This window comes from Mobula birostris, chromosome 2 (assembly GCF_030028105.1).
Source record: "Mobula birostris isolate sMobBir1 chromosome 2, sMobBir1.hap1, whole genome shotgun sequence".
Taxonomy (NCBI): domain Eukaryota; kingdom Metazoa; phylum Chordata; class Chondrichthyes; order Myliobatiformes; family Myliobatidae; genus Mobula; species Mobula birostris.
In genome coordinates, this window is record NC_092371.1 from 95,397,832 (window position 1) to 95,421,192 (window position 23,361).

Sequence of the window (23,361 nt, forward strand, 5' to 3'; positions counted from 1 at the left end):
AAGCTGAGCTGTTTACATTACATCCAGGGATTCATCGAACTGTAGTGTGAAAATATTCAGAGTGACAAGTCAATCCACGTCCTTTGACAGTGATTCTACCCTCCTTGTCACTGTTGCAGGGCCAAGCAGTATATTATGTATTGTGGTTGTGATGCTGTTTTTGTTTTTAAAGTCATTAAAAACAGTCTCTGTGGTAATGGCCATTGCTTCCTTGAATAAATCGCTATCTATAAAAGGCTTCTTGTGTTTAGCCAAAAGGTGACTTATGCGAAATGATGCTTCAATAGTGGCCTTATTTTGAGCAGCATGTTTTCTGAAAAACGATTGCTGGGCCTTCAACCCAGATTTCAGCTCCTCAACTTTCCTGGCACGAATTGCGCTCTTTGGGGGGGTAAGTGTCTTTAAATTTCTGGTGGTTGGTGTTGTGGTGCCGCTCCAGATTCCCTCTTTTAGTCGGTGCTTGTGTTTGGTGGCACAACATACATACACACTTGTCTTTCACCAAGGTAAATAGAAATTCCTCTTCCTATTCTGGATGGAATTTGTATGTTTTCGCCTTCTTTCGTGGAGCCTTCGCCATGCTATCAGGATATCACGAGCAAGTGCCGTATATTGATGTTTGCAACAGTCTGTACTCTTATCTAATCTAATTGGTCACTTTAAAGCAGCACAAGCTACACTGAAAATGCGGTGCATGAAGGAGGAGCTACACACATGCGCACTGGGCAGAAAGAACGGAACTAAAACCCCGAAACCCAGAAACAATCTCTCTTTACAAACAGCTTTCAGTAGCGAAAGTGTTGCTATAGTACTATTATCCTAATTAGTATTACTTATTTTTATAAGGCTCACATTACATCAGTATTTGTGTATTTTTTATTTTTTTCGGGATCTACTGGGAAAGTCTCAAAGATCGATGGGTTGGCGACCACTACTCTAGTGAATACAGCCCCAGTCTGCTCAATTTTTCCTCGTATGACAAATCTGCCATTCTTGGAACCATTCTGTTGAATCTTCACTACACTCTTATGGCGAGTACATTCCTTTTATAGATAAGGAAATCAAAATTGAAGAGGAACCCTATTATTGTACAATTGTATTATTTTCCTGCTCTTGTACTCAAATCCTCTAGTAATAAGAGGTAATATACCATTTGCTCTTTTAATTGCTTGCTATACCTCTTTTTGACCATAAATCCTACCCAACTTCTCACCATTAAAGGGCTATCTAAGGGCTATCTAAGCTGCTGCATTAGTTGTGACCCAGGTTCAGTTCTGATGTCAGGTGTGGAGGTTTCAACTTCTTCCCAGGACTGAGAGCTTCATCACATATTACAAGGCTATGTGGGTTGGTGGTTGATTGACCATTGTAAATGGCTCCCAGAATGGTAAAATCTGGGGGACAGTTGAAGGGAATGTGGAAGAATAAAATGATAGGGTAGGAAAGTTGTCTTGTAGGCTTAAATTTTCTGTGGTGTATTTAGATTTGCCATACCAATTGAGAACTATGAATTAATAATATATCAATATATGCTGTTGTACCTCTTCACGTTTTCATTTACCCTGCCCATTCCTGTTCCTAAGCTTGCATTTTTTTTGAGATTGTTGATGTATTCTGACCGAAACTGCTTTGTATGCTATTGTCTGCCATCCCCATTGGACAAATGGAGAGTGGGTGTCCCAGTAACCCAAGATCTCAGATTGATTTCTGGAATTATTTAGAAGAGTCAGGTTTTTATTTCTATTGTATTATACACAATGGCCACTTTATTAGGTACTTCCTATATCTACTATAGTGGCTACTGTGTAGGTTCGTGGTCTGCTGCTGTAACCCATCCACTTCAAAGTTCAATATCTTGTGTTCAAAGTGGTTATTTGAGTTACTGTCACCTTCCTTTCATCTTAAACCAGTTTTGCCATTTTTCTCTGACCTCTCTTGTGAATGAGATATATTTGCCCACAGAACTGCTTCTTTTCTCTGTAAACTCTAGACTGTTTTGTGTGAAATCTCAGGAGATCAGCAGTTTCAGAGATGCTCAAATCTCACCATCTGGCACCAACAATCATTCCATGATCAAATTCACTTGGATCATATTTCTTCCCCATTATGATGTTTGGTTTGAACATCTGAACCTCTTGACCAGGTCTGCATGCTTTTATGGATTGAGTGTCTGCCACGATTGGCTGATTAGACAATTCTATTAATAAGCAGGTTACCTGATAAAGTGGCCACTGATTGTATAGTTTTTATTCTTTTGTTCCCATAGAAATAGCTTGGAGCTGCTTTCTTTACACTGTCCTGCACTCTATTCTGGTTAATTTTGTTATTTAGAAGTTGTGTTAAAACACAGTAATATTCCGATAAGAAGTTCCTATATCCCTACTTGCTGTGCTGACAAGGATGGTGTGTTGTTTCAGTTCTGTAACCTTGCACCTTTTGGGAGAGGTGTGGGTTTCAATTGGCATTGGAAAGATTATGTAATCTGAAATGGGTATGAGTTTTTCCCTAATGTTCTTGCTGACTTCAGCCTGATACCTACTGAACTGTAATGTTTTTTGCCAGCTTTTCAACATCAAACAAAGCTTGTAGCTGACTTAATGGAAGATACAATTTAAAAATTGAGAGTGTGGTATGATGTAATCCACAGAACTGAATGTCCAGTAATTGTGTAGTTGATCCCACTTGTAAAGACTATAATATTATAAAACTATGAAGTACCAAAGGCATTCAACCTACTGTGTTCATGCCAGCCAGCAAGTACCTATCTGTACTAATCCCATTTTCCAGCACTTGGCTCATTGCCTTCTATGCGTCCGCTAAATACTTATGAAACATTGTGGGAGTACTTCACCCCTTCAGGAGCAAGTTCCAACTTTCAATTACTATATGTGGGTGAAAAATTCTTCCTTGTATTCCCTCTATGTCTTACATCCCTTAAAACTATATCTTCTCTGGTCCGGGGTAAAGATCCTCACCTTTCATCCTCCTCAGTTTTATCCAAATGCTTCATTCCAGGCAACATCTTAGTAAATCCCCTCTCCTTTCTGGTGAAATCATATCCATCCTTCCTATGTTGAAACGATCAAGATTGCATACAGTAGATCGACTGCAATCCAAGCAATATTTTATATAGCTGCACCATAATCTTCTTGCGTATTCTATTTATTTGTACTGCTGCCTTTGGGGATCTTCGACATGTACATCAAGGTTCCTCTGTACTTCCTCTGGTCATATTATTCTCTAAGTATATGCAACTTCTATTACTCCTAAAATGCATCAAGTAACATATTCCATGATTAACTTCCTTCTACCATTGTGCTGCCTGTCAAACTAACTCCTTGATGTAGTTCTGTTGCCAAAGACTGCCCTCATTACCAATAACAACACAGACTTTTGTGTTTTCTACAAACTTCCAAATATATCTTCTACATTATTCTGATTGTTAATGTATATAGTGGACAGCAAGGTTCCTTGCAGTATACCACTTTCTTGGGTGTCCAGTTGCAAAAGCTTGTGATTGTCCAGTGTTTATTTGAAATATTTAATATTTCAATGTCTTGCTGGCTTTACCCCTCATAATGAAGGAGCTGCACAAATTCATGTCTTCTATCCAGTATTTGAACTATTTTCCAGTATGTGACTGTTTTTAAAATTAACTCTACATCTCCCATCCCATCTCTCGCCTGCAATTGTCCTGCATTAGTATGGTCAGTAACGCTACACCATGTCTGTGGATTTCAGTGTATCATTAGTCATCTAACATTTGATCCTGGAACCTGCATCACACCAGGTTTATCTGCTTGGAAGCTAGCCTATCAGTTCAAATTGTGCTGTATTTTTAAGTTAACTGCTTCTCATGGATTTGGATGGTTGGTCACACAGATACAAAACTTTTCCTGCAATCAACAGGTAATCTGAGTTTGTCTGATTTAATTTTTTTTTAAATTACTCTCCTTATTGTATTGTGGAAAACATTTACTTGGCGTTCACTCGGCCTTGGCTTCAGATTAAGAAGCATGGTATCTTTATGTTTAATTGTGCCCAGATCAGAGATTTGGAAGTTTTAAACAAGTCAAGTCACTTTTTTAGATTATGAAGACACGCATATTGTCATTTAGTAATGCATGCATTAAGAAATGATACAATATTTCCTTCGGTGTGATATCACAAAACACAGGACAGACCAAGACTGAAAAAAACTGACAAAACCGCATGATTATAACATATAGTTACGACAGTGCAACAATACCATAACTTGATGAAGAAGTCCCTGAGCACAGTAAAAGTTCAAAGTCTCTCAAATGTCCCACATCTCGCGCAGATGGGAGAAGGAAGAAAAACTCTCCCTGCCATGCCCGACCACAATCTGTCTCTGAGTTATCCGAAAACTTCGAGCCTCCAGATCAGCTCTCCGACACAGAGTACCGAGCGCCATTTTTATTGTCATTTCGACCGTAACTGCTGGTACAGTACACAGTAAAAATGAGACGATGTTTTTCAGGAACATGGTGCTACATGAAACAATATAAAAACTAGACTGAACTACGTAAAAACAACACAAAAACTACACTAGACTACAGACCTACCCAGGACTGCATAAAGTGCACAAAACAGTGCAGGCATTACAGCAAATAATAAACAAGACAATAGGTACAGTAGAGGGCAATAGGTTGGTGTCAGTCCAGGCTCTGGGTATGGAGGAGTCTGATGGCATGGGGGAAGAAACTGTTACATAGTCTGGTCATGAGGGCCCGACTGCTTTGGTGCCTTTTGCCAGATGGCAGGAGGGAGAAGAGTTTGTATAAGGGGTGCGTGGGGTCCTTCATAATGCTGTATCCGCAAAGCAAACAGCATGTGGTGTAAATGTCTGTAATGGCGGGAAGAGAGACCCCGATGATCTTCTCAGCTGACCTCACTATTCGTTGCAGGGTCTTACGATCTGAGATCGTGCAATTTCCGAACCAGGCAGTGATGTAGCTGCTCAGGATGCTCTCAATACAACCTCTGTAGAATGTGGTGAGGATGGGGGGTGGGGGATGGACTTTTCTCAGCCTTCACAGAAAGTAGAGACGCTGCTGTGCTTTCTTTGCTATGGAGCTGGTGTTGAGGGACCAGGTGAGATTCTCCACCAGGTGAACACCAAGAAATTTAGTGCTCTAAACGATCTCTACCGAGGAGTCGTCGATGTTCAGCAGAGAGTGGTCACTCCGTGTCCTCCTGAAGTCAACAACCATCTATTTTTGTTCTGTTCACATTCAGAGACAGGTTGTTGTAAGATCTATTAATCCTTTGGATATAATTTGTTGTCATTGTAAGATGCTGTGTATTTCTTATATTGACTGATGTTTATAACCAAAAACTAAAAGTAATTGCAGGACTGTGAATTTATCCCAAAGATGCTAAGTCTGAAGAGTAGTTGATGGAGGCAGCTGAGTTGTACACAATCCATATTAATGACTTGAATGCAAAGTTGTATAACATGTTTGTTGGTGGTTCAAAGCTAAGTTTAAAAATAAAAGCTATGAAAACCTGAGAGTTGGCAGCGATGCAGTGGGAAAATGAAGCTGTTCACCTGGAGAAGATTTGAACATCTGCACTGTAGTGGTAAGAAACTTGTAAATATTAGAGAAAACAAATCCAATATTGTACTTGAAGCACAAAAAAAAGGATATTTTTGTTGGCCTTTGTTGCAAGATATTCGGGATACAACAATGAGAAAGTTGTGCTATGGTTGTATATTGTCCACTGCTCTGAGACCACACCTGAGTACTTATTTTCCCCCTTTGTCTCTGAACCCAAGGATGTACTTAGCTTGGAAGTGTTGCATAGATTCAGAAGATTGATTTCTAGGATGAATTGAGGGTATTGTCCTATAAAGAAAAATTGAGTGGTAAGATTAGATTATATTTTTCGTAGTTAATAAAATTGTGAACTCTGAGATGTCCATAACTACTGAGAGGGATTTGGCAGATTAATTGCTGAGGAGCTGATTCCTTTTGTTGAAGAGCCTTGAATTTGGCAGAATTTTAGACCAAGGGGGAAAAAAAAAAAATTTTTCTCCCCACAGTTGTAAACCTTTGAAATGTATGACAGATGAACATGTACAATTCTCTGGGATGTATATTTAAAGCCAAACAATTTGTTTTGGGATTGTTTTTCAAAAAATAAAATATATTTGATGTCTAGTAGACTCAAAGAACAGGTTAGATGATAAACGTATTGAGTTTATCATAAAGCTGGAGGCTGCATGGCTTGCTACTCTTTCCATTTCTAACGCTGCTCCAATAAGTTTGAAAACTGAAGGAGAGTGTTTACAATATAGAAGGACATGCGATGACTGATGGGGTTCTTGCAACCAAATCTTTTCATGTGCTTTTAATATCTTCCTTAACAAATGAGCTCTCAAAAAGGTATTGTGTAAAACTTGCATGCCTAAGAGTCTGAAAATGATGCTCTTTTAATCTCATACAGGATAGAATTTGGATTAGAGACTCTGATTAATTTTGTTTAAAGCATGTTAATTGTTACTTTTTCTTCTTTCTCAGTCATTCCAGGGCAGCCAGGGCCGTGCATACCTGTTCAACTCTGTGTAAGTATGTGGCTGTTTGCTGCTGTACAATCTGAGGAGCTCTTGTTTCCTTGTGACTGCTGATGTATCCTTAATCTGTGCTTATGATTCTGCTTCCATTTTCTTTAAAAGGTAGGGGTGAAGAGGTTGTTAAGGTTGTTATAAGATGGGTATCAGCAAGTAACAGGTAACAATAACACAAATCATAAAATTACACCGGCACAGAAATATTTCAAATGTCATTAGAAACGAGGGTGGTGCCGGAGGATTGGCATATTGCTCATATCGTTCCATTGTTTAAAAAGGGTTCTAAGAGTAAACCTAGCAATTATCGGCCTGTGAGTTTGACGTCAGTGGTGGGTAAATTGATGGAAAGTATGCTTAGAGATGGTATATATAATCATCTGGAAAGACAGGATCTGATTAGGAACAGTCAACATGGATTTGGCGTGGAAGGTCATGTTTGACAAATCTTACTGAATTTTTTTGAAGAGGTTACAAGGAAAGTTGACAAGGGTAAAGCAGTGGATGTTGTCTGTATGGATTTCAGTAAGGCCTTTGACAAGTTTCCACACGGAAGATTAGTTAGGAAGGTTCAATCGTTAGGGATTAATATTGAAGTAGTAAAATAGATTCAGCAGTGGCTGTATGGGAGACACCAGAGAGTAGTAGTCAGATTGGAGGCCGGTGACTAGTGGTGTGCCTCAGGGATCTGTACTGGGTCCAATGTTGTTTGTCATATATATTAATGATCTGGATGATGGGGTGGTAAATTGGATTAGTAAGTATGCAGATGATACTAAGATAGGTGGAGTTGTGGATAATGAAGTAGGTTTTCAAAGCTTGCAGAGAGATTTGGGCCAGTTAGAAGAGCGGGCTGAAAGATGGCAGATGGAGTTTAATGTTGATAAATGTGAGGTGCTACATTTTGTTAGGACTAATCAAAATAGGACATGCATGGTAAATAGTAGGGCGTTGAAGAATGTAGTAGAACAGAGGGATCTAGGAATAATGGTGCATAGTTCCCTGAAGGTGGAATCTCATGTGGATAGGGTGGTGAAGAAAGATTTTGGTATGCTGGCCTTTATAAATCAGAGCATTGAGTATAGGAATTGGGATGTAATATTAAAATTGTACAAGGCATTGGTGAGGCCAAATTTGGAGTATTGTGTACGGTTCTGGTCACCAAATTATAGGAAAGATGTCAACAAAATAGAGAGAGTACAGAGAAGTTTTACGAGAATGCTACCTGGATTTCAGCACCTAAGTTACAGAGGGAGGTTGAACAAGTTGGGTCTTCATTCTTTGGAGCGTAGAAGGTTGAGGGGGGACTTAATAGAAGTATTTAAAATTATGAGGGGGATAGATAGAGTTGACGTGGATAGGCTTTTTCCATTGAGAGTGGGGGAGATTCAAACAAGAGGACATGAGTTGAGAGTTAGGGGGCAAAAGTTTAAGGGTAACATAGAGAATGGTAGCTGTGTGGAATGAGCTTCCAGCAGAAGTGGTAGAGGCAGGTTGGATATTGTCATCTAAGGTAAAATTGGATAGCTATATGGACAGGAAAGGAATGGAGGGTTATGGGCTGAGGGCAGGTCGGTGGGACTAGGTGAGGTAAGCGTTCGGCATGGGCCAAGATGGCCTGTTTCCGTGCTGTAATTGTTATATGGTTATTATCCTTTACTTGGTCAAAGGTGCACTAGTTTGAAAGTGTGTTATTTTACATATTCATTGGGATGATCTTGCATAATGACAATCAGAAAAATTTAAATCTTCATACTGAATATCAGGTGCAGACTGACATCTGAGGTACAGACTTACTAGGAATCAAAAACAAAGTTTTTTTTATTGATAAGTTGGGTTATCTGATAAGAGAATGTTAATATTGAATATAAAAGTGAAAATTGTTTCCTACAATTATAAAAATGAACAGTGTATGAGAGTACTGTTGTTGCAGAGTATGATTGTTTAGGATAAAGGATCAGCTTGGCTGAAGAAATTTGTAAACCCTTTGCTTTTTAATTTGTTTGATTTCTTTTTGTTACAAACATGAGCACTGGGTTTAAGGCACTCAGTGGAATGTTGAAATTGTGATATAATATTGTTTACTGCAGCTGCATATTTCGTTGGAGTGTTTTGCATCTGTACACCGATACAGTTTTAAATCTTCCTGTGATTCTAAAAGAAATACTATCATTTTCTTTTGTGTCTAAGTCTATAGGATATAGGAGTAGAATTGGATTGCTCTGCCATTAGATTATGGAGGATTTATTTTCCCCCTCAATTCCATTCTCCTGCCTTTTCTCTGTATACTAATTAAGAACGTATCAACCTCCGCTTTAAGTATACCCAATTACATGTCTGTGGCCATAAAATCCACAGATTTATTACCCTCTGGTTAAATAATTCCTCCTCCTATTGTTTCTAAAGGGATGTACTTCTATATTCTAAGGCTGTGCCTGCTGGTCTTAAATGACTCCACTACTGGTAATCTTCTCTCTATTTCCTTTTTCCTTTTGATATCCAGTTGTATATGTCTATTGGTACTTTTGCTCTGTAATTGTTGAATTTACAACAGGCTTTACTCTTTCAAACAGATTGTTTATAACATTAGAAAAAAGCATGGCCCATCCATGAGTAATGTAAGTCTCAGTTTGGAACCATTGGTGCCTGTGATCATACATAAATATATCATTTCACAAATGCATTTAGTGTATAATGTAACTTGAACTGAATGTCAATTCACCAGAAATGTGCTTTCCTTGGTGGTCAACTATACATCAAAGCTTTTTAAAGGATTTTGGGAGCGTTGACTGTACTTCCAATCTTGATCGAATTGAAATTAACTTCAATGATGAAATACCATAAGACAAAGGAGCAGAAGTCGGCCATTGGGCCCATCAAGTCCTCTCCGCCATTTTATCTTGAGCTGATCCATTCTCCCATTTAGTCCCACTCCCCCGACTTCTCACCATAACCTTTGATACTCTGGCTACTCAGATTCCTATCAATCTCTGCCTTAAATACACCCAATGACTTGGCCTCCACTGCCGCCCGTGGCAACAAATTCCATAGATTCACCACCCTCTGGCTAATAAAATTTCTTCGCATCTCTGTTCTGAATGGGCGCCCTTCAATCCTTAAGTCATGCCCTCTCGTACTAGACTCCCCCATCATGGGAAACAACTTTGCCACATCCACTCTGTCCATGCCTTTCAACATTAAAACACAATCTTCTTTTCCAGAAACCATGTTGAGATTAGTGAAAACTTTTTTTTCTACAGTGTTACTGTAAAGTGTAAAGCACTTCTTCCTACATTCTAGAAATTTGCTTAGAGATTTAAAGCTTCAGATTTGCTGTTCTTGTGCTGCGAGGTATTCGTTCTGGTCCTAGGAAAATGTCCAGCATTCCTCAACAAGTAACTTGCACATGGCCTCCTCCTCTAAGCAATCTTTCTTGATGTATTATGGGGGCCAGTGGCCTGATCACTTAAGGGCATCAAAGTTCAAAGTACATTTATTATCAAAGTATGTTTACTATATACAACTTTCAGATTAGTCTCTTTACAGGCAATCACAAAACAAACCGAAGAGAATCCACTACCAATTTTGTATTGGGTGTGTGACAGATTACATATCTGTCAAATACCCAGCTACAAGGGAGGGAGTAAAACAAATCGTGCAAACAATAACAGTAAGCAAATAACATTCAGAATTGAAGTTCACAGAAGTGAATCCATAGCTATGAAGCTGATCATCTGTGCAGCCAGTTCAGGAACCTATTAGCTGCAGGCTGCAGGCCACAGCCTCAGTTCAGAGCAGAGATAAGTAATCCTTGTGGAGCAGTGAGCTGAACCGACCCATGTCTCACCTCCAGGTCCGACACCCTGACCTTTTCAATCTGGCCTGGCGCTTAAATCGTTGGGACTTCAGGTCATTCCTTGCTCTTAGACCCGGGCCCTGCCGCTTCATTCAAGCAATGATCAAAACTTTGTGTGTGGTATTAAGGGCTGAGTTGCATTTGAAGCTACAATCTTAAGTCTTGGTGTAGCTTTCAATACTAGCCCAATTGCTTAGGATTTCTGAGATAGTCAGCAGTTTCTTGGAGATGCAGTTTGTACAAAGTCATATTGCCTCAAGTAGTTGTACTGTTCTTAACCTGTGTGTGTAGCCAATGAGAGCTATATTTATGGTAACTGAAAGTGAGTACTGTGAGACTGAGCTTTGTCAGAAGGAAGTTAAATATAGGGGTAATTTGAAAGACTGATGCTGTTTAAAATATGCAGTATAAAAAAACAAGCTAACTGGTTCAGCATTTCTGCATTGTACCAAGTACTTTCATCCCATTTCATCTTTAACTGTCAATTTATTCCACTTCTCTCTTATTAGTACACTTAAATGAATTTAATTGCCTGGAACAATCACAGTACTATTGTGAACTGCATTCTAACCACCCTGAATTGATGCTGTCAATTATTTTAATCTTGATCTTGTCTATGTTCAAAAAAAAAATAATCTTGATCTTGTTCAAAAAAAATTCTCAAACCCAAACTTTGTCAAGTTATAAATAGTTTATTTCTCTGCTTTCCTACGTTGTCACTGAGAGACCTTTTGTTCTTCTGGTGTTATTCATTTATATGCTGGTACTGTAATTTATTTTAAAAATTAGTTTCGTCTTTTCCTCTGCATTTTTATTACAATGTTTCTTGTAAGCTGTTGTTTTCATCATGTACATTTGTGTAGCTACTTCACAGAACATCGTAATAAAACAAAATTCAATACCAAACTGCTTATAGAATAAAGGAGATAATTGGGAAGATGGCTTAAAACTTAATTTAAAATGCAGGTATTGATGAGTGCCTTAAGGAGGGAAAAAGATGAGGTTTTTGGAGGAAATTTGAGAGCTTAAAGTTGTACCTCTTAAAGGTATGCCCGTTAAAGGTACCCAAATAATTAGAACTGAAGGACTGTAGATGTTTGAGAAAATAATTTGGTCAGGTGTAATTACAAAGCATATGAAAAGATTCTGACTTGAGTTTTAAAATTGTGCCCATGTTTATCTATTACCCAGTGTAGATTCAGGTATAGGCATAAGTGAGCCTAGGTGACATAACTGTAGGTGAACTTGAAGGTTACATTGTTCTTTTGGCAAACACTTCCTCTAGTTCTTTACTCCTCACAATTTTAACTACTATATCAGATCCCCTTTTTCAATCCCTTCCTGTTCTAAGGGAACAAATTCAGCCTCTTTGTTCTATCCATATTTCTAAACCTTATCCCTGTAATTATTTTGGTAAATAGTCTCTCCACCTTTCATATATTTTCTCAGGTGAGTAGCCCAGAACTGTCTGTGTTGCATTTGTAACAGAACCATTACAAAGTCAAGTTTATTGTCATCTGCACAGGTGTGTGTATGCACAGGTTCAATGAAAAACTTGCTTGCAGCAGCATCACAGGTACAGTATGTAGCATTAGAGATACAACATTCACAAGAAAAAATATAGATGTATACAATAATTACACAATTAGAACAAAATGTAGTCCACTGTCGTGTAAAGTGGTCATAGTGTTGGTCTACTGTGGTAGTGATTAAGGTTGTATAGGATGGTTCAAGAACTGGTCATGATAGTGATCTTGCTAACCTGCTTGGAGCCCACTTATAAAGCCCAGGGTCCTATATGTTTTTAAAATACTTTCTCAACCTGACCTGCCACTTGAACGAGCTGTGCACATATAACTCCAGATTTTTATTTTACTTTTTTCTTTCTGAATTTGAGACTGCAATCACCTGTTTGCTCTCTGGTCCACTAGCTTGTGTTTCTAACCTTATGGGATTACCTGTAAGTACTACTTGTTCTGCTACGGCTACAGACACTGCTTTTTATTTTTTCAAATGTGCATAAGGCAGTGATTCTGGATTCCATAATTTTCATACTGCACATGAGTTTTAACTGCCTTTGCCGTAGCGTTCGGTCACCTGAAGCTTAATGGAAGTTGGATGATGCAACAAGACAGTGATCCAAAAGACAAGAGTAAATCAACAGCAATGTTTTAAGAAGAAGAAAATTTGTATTTTGGAATGGCCAAGTCAGAGTCGAGACCTTAACCCAATTGAGATGCTGTGGCATAACCTGAAGAGGGCTGTTCATGCAAGGTATCCTAGAAATATTGATGAACTGAAACAGTTTTGTATGGATGAATGGTCTAACATACCTCCTTGCCACTGTGCAAGTCTGTGTTCAATAAAGACATTAAGAAGTACAATTATATGTTGTTAGTTTAGGCTGATTGTGTTTGACTGTTATTGTGACTTAGATGAAGATTGGACCACATTTTGACTAACTAATACAGAAAACTAGGCAATTGCAAAGGGTTCACAAGCTTTTTCTTGCAACTGTATGTAGTGGTCCAACTGACCATTGCTGAGGAGTGGGTCCAATGATGTGGATAACTTGCCAGTGGTGTCTGAAAGAAAGTGGACAAGGGAACTCTTAGAGACTTATTTCCCACAAAGTGGTGGAGGTGGGTGGTTTATTCCTATGAAAGGACAAGGGATTTGTATTCCATACACTGCTGACACCTCCTTGAGATGGGGATGTTAGCTGGCCAGGCAATCAGATGAAACACAAGCTGCTTGGAAGGCTTTCATCACCTCAAAATCCCTAGCACCAGCAATAATCTAAGCAGTCTGAGTTTCCATTATTCACTCATGATTAATGGATTCTGTGTTTGCTGCAGTGGAAGCCGTGATCTTTGCCATTATTGTTCTTAATGGATGGTTGGTATTTAGGGTCTCTGCTGTTTATTTGGAGCAGAATTCCATGATGTTTTGTTTTCTGGACAGGTCTGACTAAGTCCCCAACATATATAAACAAAATATTGTTGATTGATATGTTTCATATTAGCTCTTAATTGATGCATCTCCATTGTGAGCAGAACTACTGTTTAATCTTGTATGTTAGTGCTCCAGAGAACATGGTTGCATACATGTTGTCCAAGCATGTGTCATTTGCTCAAGTCATTGTGTCTAGTTAAAGCCTTTAAACTTTAGAAAAGTGCCAGATCTGGATAGTGGGCAGAATTGAGTGATTCTCCTGGCTTCATTACCAGAGCTCACCAACTGCATTCTCTTGTCTGAAATGAGGAAACTGCAAGAGTCTATTCACTGTTAGAGGAGAGGCAGGTGCAAAGACCTTGGAAATTGGAAAAATTCTGCATTCAATAGCTCTTGCTTTGAACATCTATAAATTTCAGAAGCATATTTATGCATAGGTTAACCTTTGCTGTGGGACATCTTAACTGGATGTTTACATGCTGGGATACCGTTTAGTGTCCGTTGTTAGAAATAAACTTGGTGCTTTCTACTGTTTCACTTTTTAATTGAAGGAAGCACTTGTCAACTAGGCAACACACACAAAATGCTGGTGGAACGCAGCAGGCCAGGCAGCAACTATAGGAAGAAGTACAGTCAAAACGTCAACTGTACATCTTCCTATAGATGCTGCCTGGCCTGCTGCGTTCCACCAGCATTTTGTGTGTGTTGCTTGAATTTCCAGCATCTGCAGATTTTCTCATGTTTGACTTGTCAACTAAGACTGGCTTTGAAGGATCTGTCATGACTGGTAAGAACATTACCAGTGGTGCAGCTCCCCTTAGTCACATTTCATTGCCTATTCTGGACTTGGATGCCAATTTTACATTTAAAATTTGCCCTTTTATTTCCCCCCTGATTTTATACATTTAGAAACTGGTCTTGGCAGTACCTTGGATTTAAATGGTCATTCTTGTCATGGACAGTGGTGAGGCAGTTGGCCTGCAGTTCAGAAATGTGATTTTTAGACACGTCAAGTTGGTGATGGGCAAATTATTTAAATTCATTCTAAGAGGTAGTATAAACCTTAAATAAATTTTGATCTTTTCCATAACTATTTCAAATTCAATTGAATTATGATGACTACAAAAGGACTTTCTTCTATTGACATCACTCTACTTGCACAATTTCATTCCCCAAACAATTCAGGATTGTAATATTCCTGCTACTGCTGCCACCAGCTAACTACCCCAGTCAAACTCTAATCCTGCTTGCTACATGATGCCATGGGGAGGTGGGGGTGGGGAGTCTTGAGTGCAATAGTGGTAACGAAATTCTCCCACTGTTGCTGTCCCATCCTGCTTCTACTCATCAGAAATTTGCTTACAAATTTTCTCCTTTTCTATCTCTCTCAAGTTGTTTAGAAGCCTAAAGTACTCTTAGAGTATAGTTGCCTCTCAGCTTTTTTTTTGATAATCCTTTTCAAGGATGTAATTACTTTAACCAATTTTGCCATCTATTTTTTTTAATCCCCTCACAATCAGGAGTACTCAGTATGGATTTAAGGGAAAGTCATGTCTAATAATTTAATTATTTCAAAAGGGAACAGAGGGTTGACAAAAAATGTGTTTGATGTAGTCTGTAGGGATATCAGTAAGATTTTTGACAAGGTTCCACATGGCAGGCTGGTCAATAAAAGCCCATGGAATCTAAGGACGTTCGATAGATTGGATCCAAACCTTAATCTGCTAGAGCTATAGATACAGAGGAATGAATCCATAAATGTACCAGAAGTGCTTAATAAGGTGGTTGAAAGACCATTTCGAAACCTTTCATTTATTCATGAGTGCATGGAATATAAGAAGTTTGGGGGGGGGGTTATGCTACAACTGTACAAAACATTAACAGGTGTGAGTAGTACTTTTTAGGTCATCACTTCTATAGGAACGGTGGAATTGCATTGAGGAGCATTAAGAGATTAAACATTTTACTGGAGCTGTAAAATAGGGGTTCTGATGCAATATTGCACAAGCTTGGATTATTTGGAAAAAGATGATGCTGAGTGGAGCTTAAGTATGGTGAAGATAGAGTTAAAATAGAGTCTGTTTTGCTAACAGATGGGTCAAAAGTCAATTAACATGGATTTAATGTAATTGGTGAAAAGATTAGAGGGAGATGAAGAAATTTTTCATCTAGAATGGTGCCTGGAACTAGATGTCAGGAAAGCTGAAGGGTGCAGAAACAGTCATATTTAAACAGTTTTGGAATGTGTAATTGAGATGTGAATAGGGGATCTTGTGCTTGAATGTGGGTTTTGGTTTGATGGCCTTTTTGACCTGTGCATATTTAATTCATAATCAAGTTTTCAATGATCATATGCCCCAGTAGTTCTCTCTGTGTCTGACCTGATCTGATTTATTGCATTGTCTGCATTTTTTATATTTTCACTTGACTTTTGCCTAGAAATTGAATTGAACCTTTTTTTTTTTGCATGCATACATTGTTCTCGGGTGTTCATGTCAAATTAGTTACCCTGCAAATAAAATTCAATGTTACAAGGTATTAAGAGTAGTTAACGTGTGGAATTGAACACTGAAACAGTACTTGGTCAATTCCTGATGGGTTTGAGTCAATTCAGCAGAACTCCCAAGACTTTGCAGCACAGCAATCAAATGAGCATGGGCCCTTAAAGGCATATTCTGGAGTAACTGTCATTATGATTGTCATAGAGATGGGCTACAGTGGAGAAAGAAAGCTTCCACATTTTCTCAAAGGATATAAGCATCCTGATCAATAAACTCTATGCCAGTAGAGGTTCCTATGTAACGCTGGTGTGAGGACACTGGCCAGGCCCATCATAGGAAAGAGTCAGCAAGAGATGGCCACTTGGTCTCCTTTAGGAGTGAAATTTTCCTTGTTCTAAAGCAAGGTAGGAAAAAAAAACTTGCATGTCTTTAACAGGTATCTGTAGAACATTCTGGCATCACTTTTATACCTAGATGGTTTAATTATGGATGCTGAACAGAAGCAGCTCTGCTTTTTCTCTTGGCCTCCTAATCCTCCTATTGCTTAAGACACTGCCTTTTTATCCTTCCATCTTGGTTTTCCTGTTTTCCACTTGTACAGTGAAGGTTCCTTCCATATCAGTTGGTATGAATCAATATCTCATTTGTGGACGACCATAACAGTTTCCACAGTCATCACCTGCAGCAGTTGTTTTAAATGTTATCTACTGCAGTTGGGAAGTATATCGCTGTGGGCATCCATAATGTATAGTCGGTCTGTACACAGTACCAGCCTGTAAAAATATTTGGTGGAGTATAGTGTTAGTGCAAAGATTGAACTAATGCACTTGTTATCTGGTGGTCTATGTTGAATTCAAATTCTACCTTGGCAGCTGTGGCAAAGGCCAAGGAGTTAAATTTAGTGGGCTTAGCAAGATGTGATATCTCTAGTGTGAGCGGTCTGACCTCAAATACTAGTTACAGATAAGTCTCTATTTCCTGAGGAGACTGAGGTCCTTTAACATCTGCCGGACGATGCTGAGGATGTTCTACGAGTCTGTGGTGGCCAGTGCTATCATGTTTGCTGTTGTGTGCTGGGGCAGCAGGCTGAGGGTAGCAGACACCAACAGAATCAACAAACTCATTTGTAAGGCCAGTGATGTTGTGGGGGATAGAACTGGACTCTCTCACTGTGGTGTCTGAAAAGAGGATGCTGTCCAAGTTGCATGCCATCTTGGTCAATGTCTCCCATCCACTACATAATGTACTGGGTAGGCACAGGAGTACATTCAGCCAGAGACTCATTCCACCGAGATGCAGCACAGAGCGTCATAGGAAGTCGTTCCTGCCTGTGGCCATCAAACTTTACAACTCCTCCCTTGGAGGGTCAGACACCCTGAGTCGATAGGCTGGTCCTGGACTTATTTCATAATTTACTGGCATAATCTACATATTACTAATTAACTATTTATGGTTCTATTACTATTTATTATTTATGGTGCAACTGTAATGAAAACCAATTTCCCCCTGGGATCAATAAAATATGACTGTGACTATGACTATGTAACAAACTGAAAGCTATTCTCTTTTCCTCTGCAGAGTGAATGTAGGCTGTGGCCCTGCTGAAGAGAGAGTGCTGCTGACTGGATTGCATGCTGTGGCAGACATCTACTGTGAGAACTGCAAAACGACTCTGGGATGGAAATATGTGCGTCTCTATATTGCTTCTATTATGTTATATAGTCTTGCTTATTCTGAAGCTGGAAGTGAATCTGTGAGAGGGGAAATTATCAATCCATCATATTAATGGATTTGCCTGGTGAGGCGAACGTGGAGTTAGTGCTGAAGTAAGCAGTCAGCAGGGTAATGAATGACATGATAGAGATGGGAAGTCAAATGGTCTACCCCTTTCTTTTTCCTGATCCTCTACAGGACTTAAAAATAGGAAAAAATTGTCCAGCCTTTTGCTGACGTTTCTATCTTTGGCCTTTTGCAAATAAACCTTGGGTCTTCTCGATTAGAAACACAGAAAACCTACAGCACAATACAGGCCCTTTGGCCCACAAAGCTGTGCCAAACATGTCTTTACCTTAGAAATTACCTAGGGTTACCCATAGCTCTCTATTTTTCTGAGCTCCATGTACCTGTCCAGGAGTCTCTTAAAAGACCCTATCATATCTGCCTCCACCACCGTTGCCAGCAGCCTATTCCATGCACTCACCACTCTGTGTTTTTTAAAAAAAAAAACAACTTACCCCTGACACCTCCTCTGTTCCTATTTCCAAGCACCTTAAAACTGTGCCCTCTCGTGCTAGCCATTCCAGCCCTGGGAAAAAAGCCTCTGACTATCCATACGATCAATGCCTCTTACCTTATTCACCTCTATCAGGTCACCTCTCATCTTCTGTTGCTCCAAGGGAAAAAAGGCCGAGTTCACTCAACCTATTCTCATAAGGCATGTTCCCCAATCCAGGCAAAATCCTTATAAATCTCCTCAGCACCCTTTCTATGGTTTCCACATCCTTCCTATAGTGAGGCGACCAGAACTGAGCACAGTACTCTAAGTGGGGTCTGATCAGAGTGCTATATAGCTGCAACATTACCTCTCGGCTCCTAAACTCAATCCCACCATTGGTGAAGGCCAATGCACCATATGCTTTCTTAAGTACAGAGTCCTCCTGTGCAGCAGCTTTGAGTGTCCTATGGACTCAGAACCCAAGATTCCTCTGATCCTCCACACTGCTGAGAGTCTTACCATTAATACTATATTCTGCCAACATATTTGATCTACCAAAATGAACCACCTCACACTTACCTGGGTTGAACTCCATCTGCCACTTCTCAGCCCAGTTTTGCATCCTATCAATGTCCCATTGTAACTTCTGACAGCCCTCCACACTGCCCACAACACACCCAACCTTTGTGTCATCAGCAAATTTACTAACCCATCCCACCACTTCCTCATCCAGGTCATTTATAAAAATCATGAAGAGCAGGGGTCCCAGAACAGATCCCTGAGGCACACCACTGGTCACCGACCTCCATGCAGAATACGACCCACCTACAACCACTCTTTGCCTTCTGTGGGCAAGCCAGTTCTGAATCCACAAAGCAATGTCTCCTTGGATCCCATGCCTCCTTACTTATTCAATAAGCCTTGCATGGGGTACCTTGTCAAATGCCTTGCTGAAATCCATATACACTACTTCTACTGCTCTACCTTCATCAATGTGTTTAGTGTATGGGATGTCAGAGAGGGGTAGCATCTCTGGTGGGGGAATATGTGGCATCCTTTTTAAGGTGGGTAGTTCATCTTTGGTCCCCACCTGGCACTCAGCTCTCACCTGTGGCTCCTTGTAGCTGTTTGCATGCCATAGCGGCCACACCCCCGGCAATGGCTTCGACAAGCCAACTAAACCAGGTGAGGGTAGCCAATGGGTCTCAAACCCTCGGTAGATAGGGAGTTGTCTATCCCAGCATGTGAAGACAGACCAGAAGACAAAGGAGCAGAAGTCGGCCATTCGGCCCATCGAGTCTGCTCCGCCATTTTATCATGAGCTGATATATTCTCCCATTTAGTCCCACTCCCCCGCCTTCTCACCATAACCTTTGATGTCCTGGCTCCTCAGGTACCTATCAATCTCTGCCTTAAATACACCCAATGACTTGGCCTCCACTGCTGCCCGTGGCAACAAATTCCATAGATTCACCACCCTCTCACTAAAATAATTTCTTCGCATTTCTGTTCAGAATGGGCGGCCTTCAATCCTGAAGTCATGCCCTCTCGTACTAGACTCCCTCATCATGGGAAACAACTTTGCCACATCCACTCTGTCCATGCCTTTCAACATTCGAAATGTTTCTATGAGGTCTCCCCTCATTCTTCTAAACTCCAAGGAATACAGTCCAAGAGCTGACAAATGTTCCTCATATGTTAACCCTCTCATTCCCAGAATCATTCTAGTGAATCTTCTCTGTACCCTCTCCAACGTCAGCACATCCTTTCTTAAATAAGGAGACCAAAACTGCCCACAGTACTCCAAGTGAGATCTCACCAGCGCCTTATAGAGCCTGAACATCACATCCCTGCTCCTATACTCTATTCCTCTAGAAATGAATGCCAACATTACATTTGCCTTCTTCACTACTGACTCAACCTGGAGGTTAACCTTAAGGGTATCCTGTACGAGGACTCCCAAGTCCCGTTGCATCTCAGAACTTTGAATTCTTTCCCCATTTACATAATAGTCTGCCCGTTTATTTCGTCTGCCAAAGTGCATAACCATGCACTTTCCAACATTGTACTTCATTTGCCACTTCTCTGCCCATTCTTCCAATCTATCCAAGTCTCTCTGCAGACTCTCCGTTTCCTCAGCACTACCGGCCCCTCCACCTATCTTTGTATCGTCAGCAAACTTAGCCACAAAGCCATCTATTCCATAATCCAAATCGTTGGTGTACAATGTAAAAAGAAGCAGCTCCAACACCACTGGTAACCGGCAGCCAACCAGAATAGGATCCCTTTTTTCCCACACTCTGTTTCCTGCCAATCAGCCAACGCTCTATCCACATATGTAACTTTCCCATAATTCCATGGGCTCTTATCTTGTTAAGCAGCCTCATGTGTGGCACCTTGTCAAAGGCCTTCTGAAAATCCAAATATACAACATCCACTGCATCTCCCTTGTCTAGCCTACTTGTAATTTCCTCAAAAAATTGTAATAGGTTTGTCAGGCAGGATTTTCCTTTCTTGTCATATGCCTTCAGGTACTCTGTAACCTCATCCTTGACAATCAACTCCAACAACTTCCCAACCACCGATGTCAAGCTAACAGGTCTATAATTTCCTTTTTTGCTTCCTTGTCCCCTTCTTAAATAGCGGAGTGACATTTGCAATCTTCCAGTCCTCCGGAACCATGCCAGAATCTATCGACTTTTGAAAGATCATCGCTAATGCTTCCGCAATCTCCACAGCTACTTCCTTCAGAACACGAGGGTGCATTCCATCTGGTCCGGGAGATTTATCTACCTTTAGACTATTCAGCTTCCTGAATACTTTCTCTGTCGTAATTGTGACTGTGCACACTTCTCTTCCCTGCCACCCTTGAGTGTCCCGTATACTGCTGATGTCTTCCTCAGTGAAGACTGATGCAAAATACTTGTTCAGTTCTTCTGCCATCTCCTTATCTCCCATTACAATTTCTCCAGCATCATTTTCTATCGGTCCTATATCTACTCTCACCTGTCTTTTGCTCTTTATATACTTGAAAAAGCTTTTAGTATCCTCTTTGATATTATTTGCTAGCTTCCTTTCATAGTTAATCTTTTCCCTCTTAATGACCTTGGTTTCCTTTTTTTAAGGTTTTAAAAACTTCCCAATCCTCTATCTTCCCACTAATTTTTGCTTCCTTGTATGCCCTCTCCTTTGCTTTAACTTTGGCTTTGACTTCTATTGTCAACCACGGTTGCATCCTTTTTCCATTTGAAAATTTATTCTTTTTTGGAATATACCTGTCTTGCACCTTCCTCACTTCTCGCATCAACTCCAGCCACTGCTACTCTGCCGTCTTTCCTGCCAGTGTCCCTTTCCAGTCAACCTTGGCCAGTTCCAGAGGATTGAGTGGACAAGATCAGTGGAAGGTTCAACGGTCAAGAAGGCGGTCTCTGCAAGTGTCATGGAACGTGTAGAGCACAACAAGACACAGAAGATGTCCTGGTCATCCACTATGCCTTGTCCCATCTCCAGCCGTCTCAACTCTTGTCTTGCCACTAGATCCAGATGGGAATTGGGAAGAGAGAGTGAGGTTGACGCTGCGCAACTCTCCCTCACTTAAATCCAAATCAAGCACTAGTCTCGACACCATCAAGCCGACTGGTGGCGCAGAGACATGAGTGCCGGACTCCAGAGCGAAGGTTCCTGAGTTCAAATCCAGTTGGGCCGCTTCCAGGCACGCTTTCCATCCGTGCCAGATTGAGTGTCGAGCTAGCAACTCGACCTCATAAAAAATACTAATGGTGTCGAGGTCTTCATCGATGACGTGGACGAACCTTAGTCACATCCTCTAAAAATTCAGTCAGGCTCATAAGGAACGAGCTGCCTTTCACAAAGCCATGCGACTATTCCTAATCATATTATGCCTCTCCAAATGTTCATTAATCCTGCCTCTCAGGATCTTCTCCATCAACTTACCAACCACTGAAGTAAGACTCACTGGTCTATCATTTCCTGGGCTACCTCTACTCCTTTTCTTGAATAATGGAACAATATCCGCAACCCTCCAATCCTCTGGAACCTCTCCCGTCCCGATTGATGATGCAAAGATCATCGCCAGAGGCTCAACAATCTCCTCCCTCGTCTCCCACAGTAACCTGAGGTACATCTCTTCCGGTCCCGGTGACTTATCCAACTTGATGCTTTCCAAAAGCTCTAGGACATTCTCTTTCTTAATATCTACATGCTCCAGCTTTTTAGTCTACTGTATATCATCCCTACAATCGCCAAGATCCTTTTCTGTAGTAAATACTGAAGCAAAGTACTCATTAAGTACCTTCGCTACCTCCTCCCGTTCCATACACACTTTTCCACTGTCACACTTGATTGGTCCTATTCTCTCATGTCTTATCCTCTTGTCCTTCACATACTTGTAGAATGCCTTGGGGGTTGTTCTTAATTCTGTCCGTCAAGGCCTTCTCATGGCCCCTTCTGGCTCTCTTAATTTCTTTCTTAAGCTGCTTCTTGCTAGCCTTATAATTTTCTAGATCTCTGTCATTACCAAGTTTTTTTGAACCTTTCGTAAGCTCTTCTTCTTGACTAGATTTACAACAGCCTTTGTACACTACAGTTCCTGTACGCTACCATCCTTTCCCTGTCTCGTTGGAACGTACCTATGCAGATCTCCACGTAAATATCCCCTGAACATTTGCGACATTTCTTCCATATATTTCCCTGAGAACATCTGTTTCCAATTTATGCTTCCACGGTCCTGCCTGATAGCCTCATATTTCCCCTTGCTCCAATTAAACGCTTTCTGAACTTTTCTGTTCCTATCCCTCTCCAATGCTGTGGTAAAGGAAATAGAATTGTGATCACTATCTCCAAAATGCTCTCCCACTGAGTGATCTGGCGCCTGACCAGGTTAATTTCCCAATACCAGATAAAGTACAGCTTCTCCCCTTGTAGGCTTATCTACATATTGTGTCAAGGAACCTTCTTGAACACACCTAACAAACTCCACCCCATCTAAACCCCTTGCCCTAGGGAGATGCCAATCGAGATTTGGGAAATTAAAATCTCCCACCACGACAACACTTATTATTACACCTTTCCAGAATCTGTCTCCCTGTCTGCTCCTTGTTGTCCCTGTTACTATTGGGTGGTCTATATATAAAAAAAAACACCTGGTAGAGTTATTGACCCCTTCCCGTTCATAACTTCCACCCACAGAGGCTCCATAGACAATCTCTCCATGTCTTCCTCC

At 40.5% G+C, this 23,361-nt stretch overlaps 1 protein-coding gene across 4 annotated transcripts in view; it reads left to right on the forward strand.

The window, feature by feature from the left end:
• The window catches only part of ypel1 (yippee-like 1), a 54,698-nt gene that overhangs the window by 25,847 nt on the left and 5,490 nt on the right, over positions 1-23,361 (forward strand). For all 4 annotated transcript variants that reach the window (XM_072245322.1, XM_072245334.1, XM_072245344.1 and 1 more), the window contains 2 exons: positions 6,546-6,589; positions 17,483-17,591. In XM_072245322.1, coding sequence (XP_072101423.1) covers positions 6,546-6,589; positions 17,483-17,591 — 153 coding nt within the window. The remainder of the gene's footprint in view (positions 1-6,545; positions 6,590-17,482; positions 17,592-23,361) is intronic.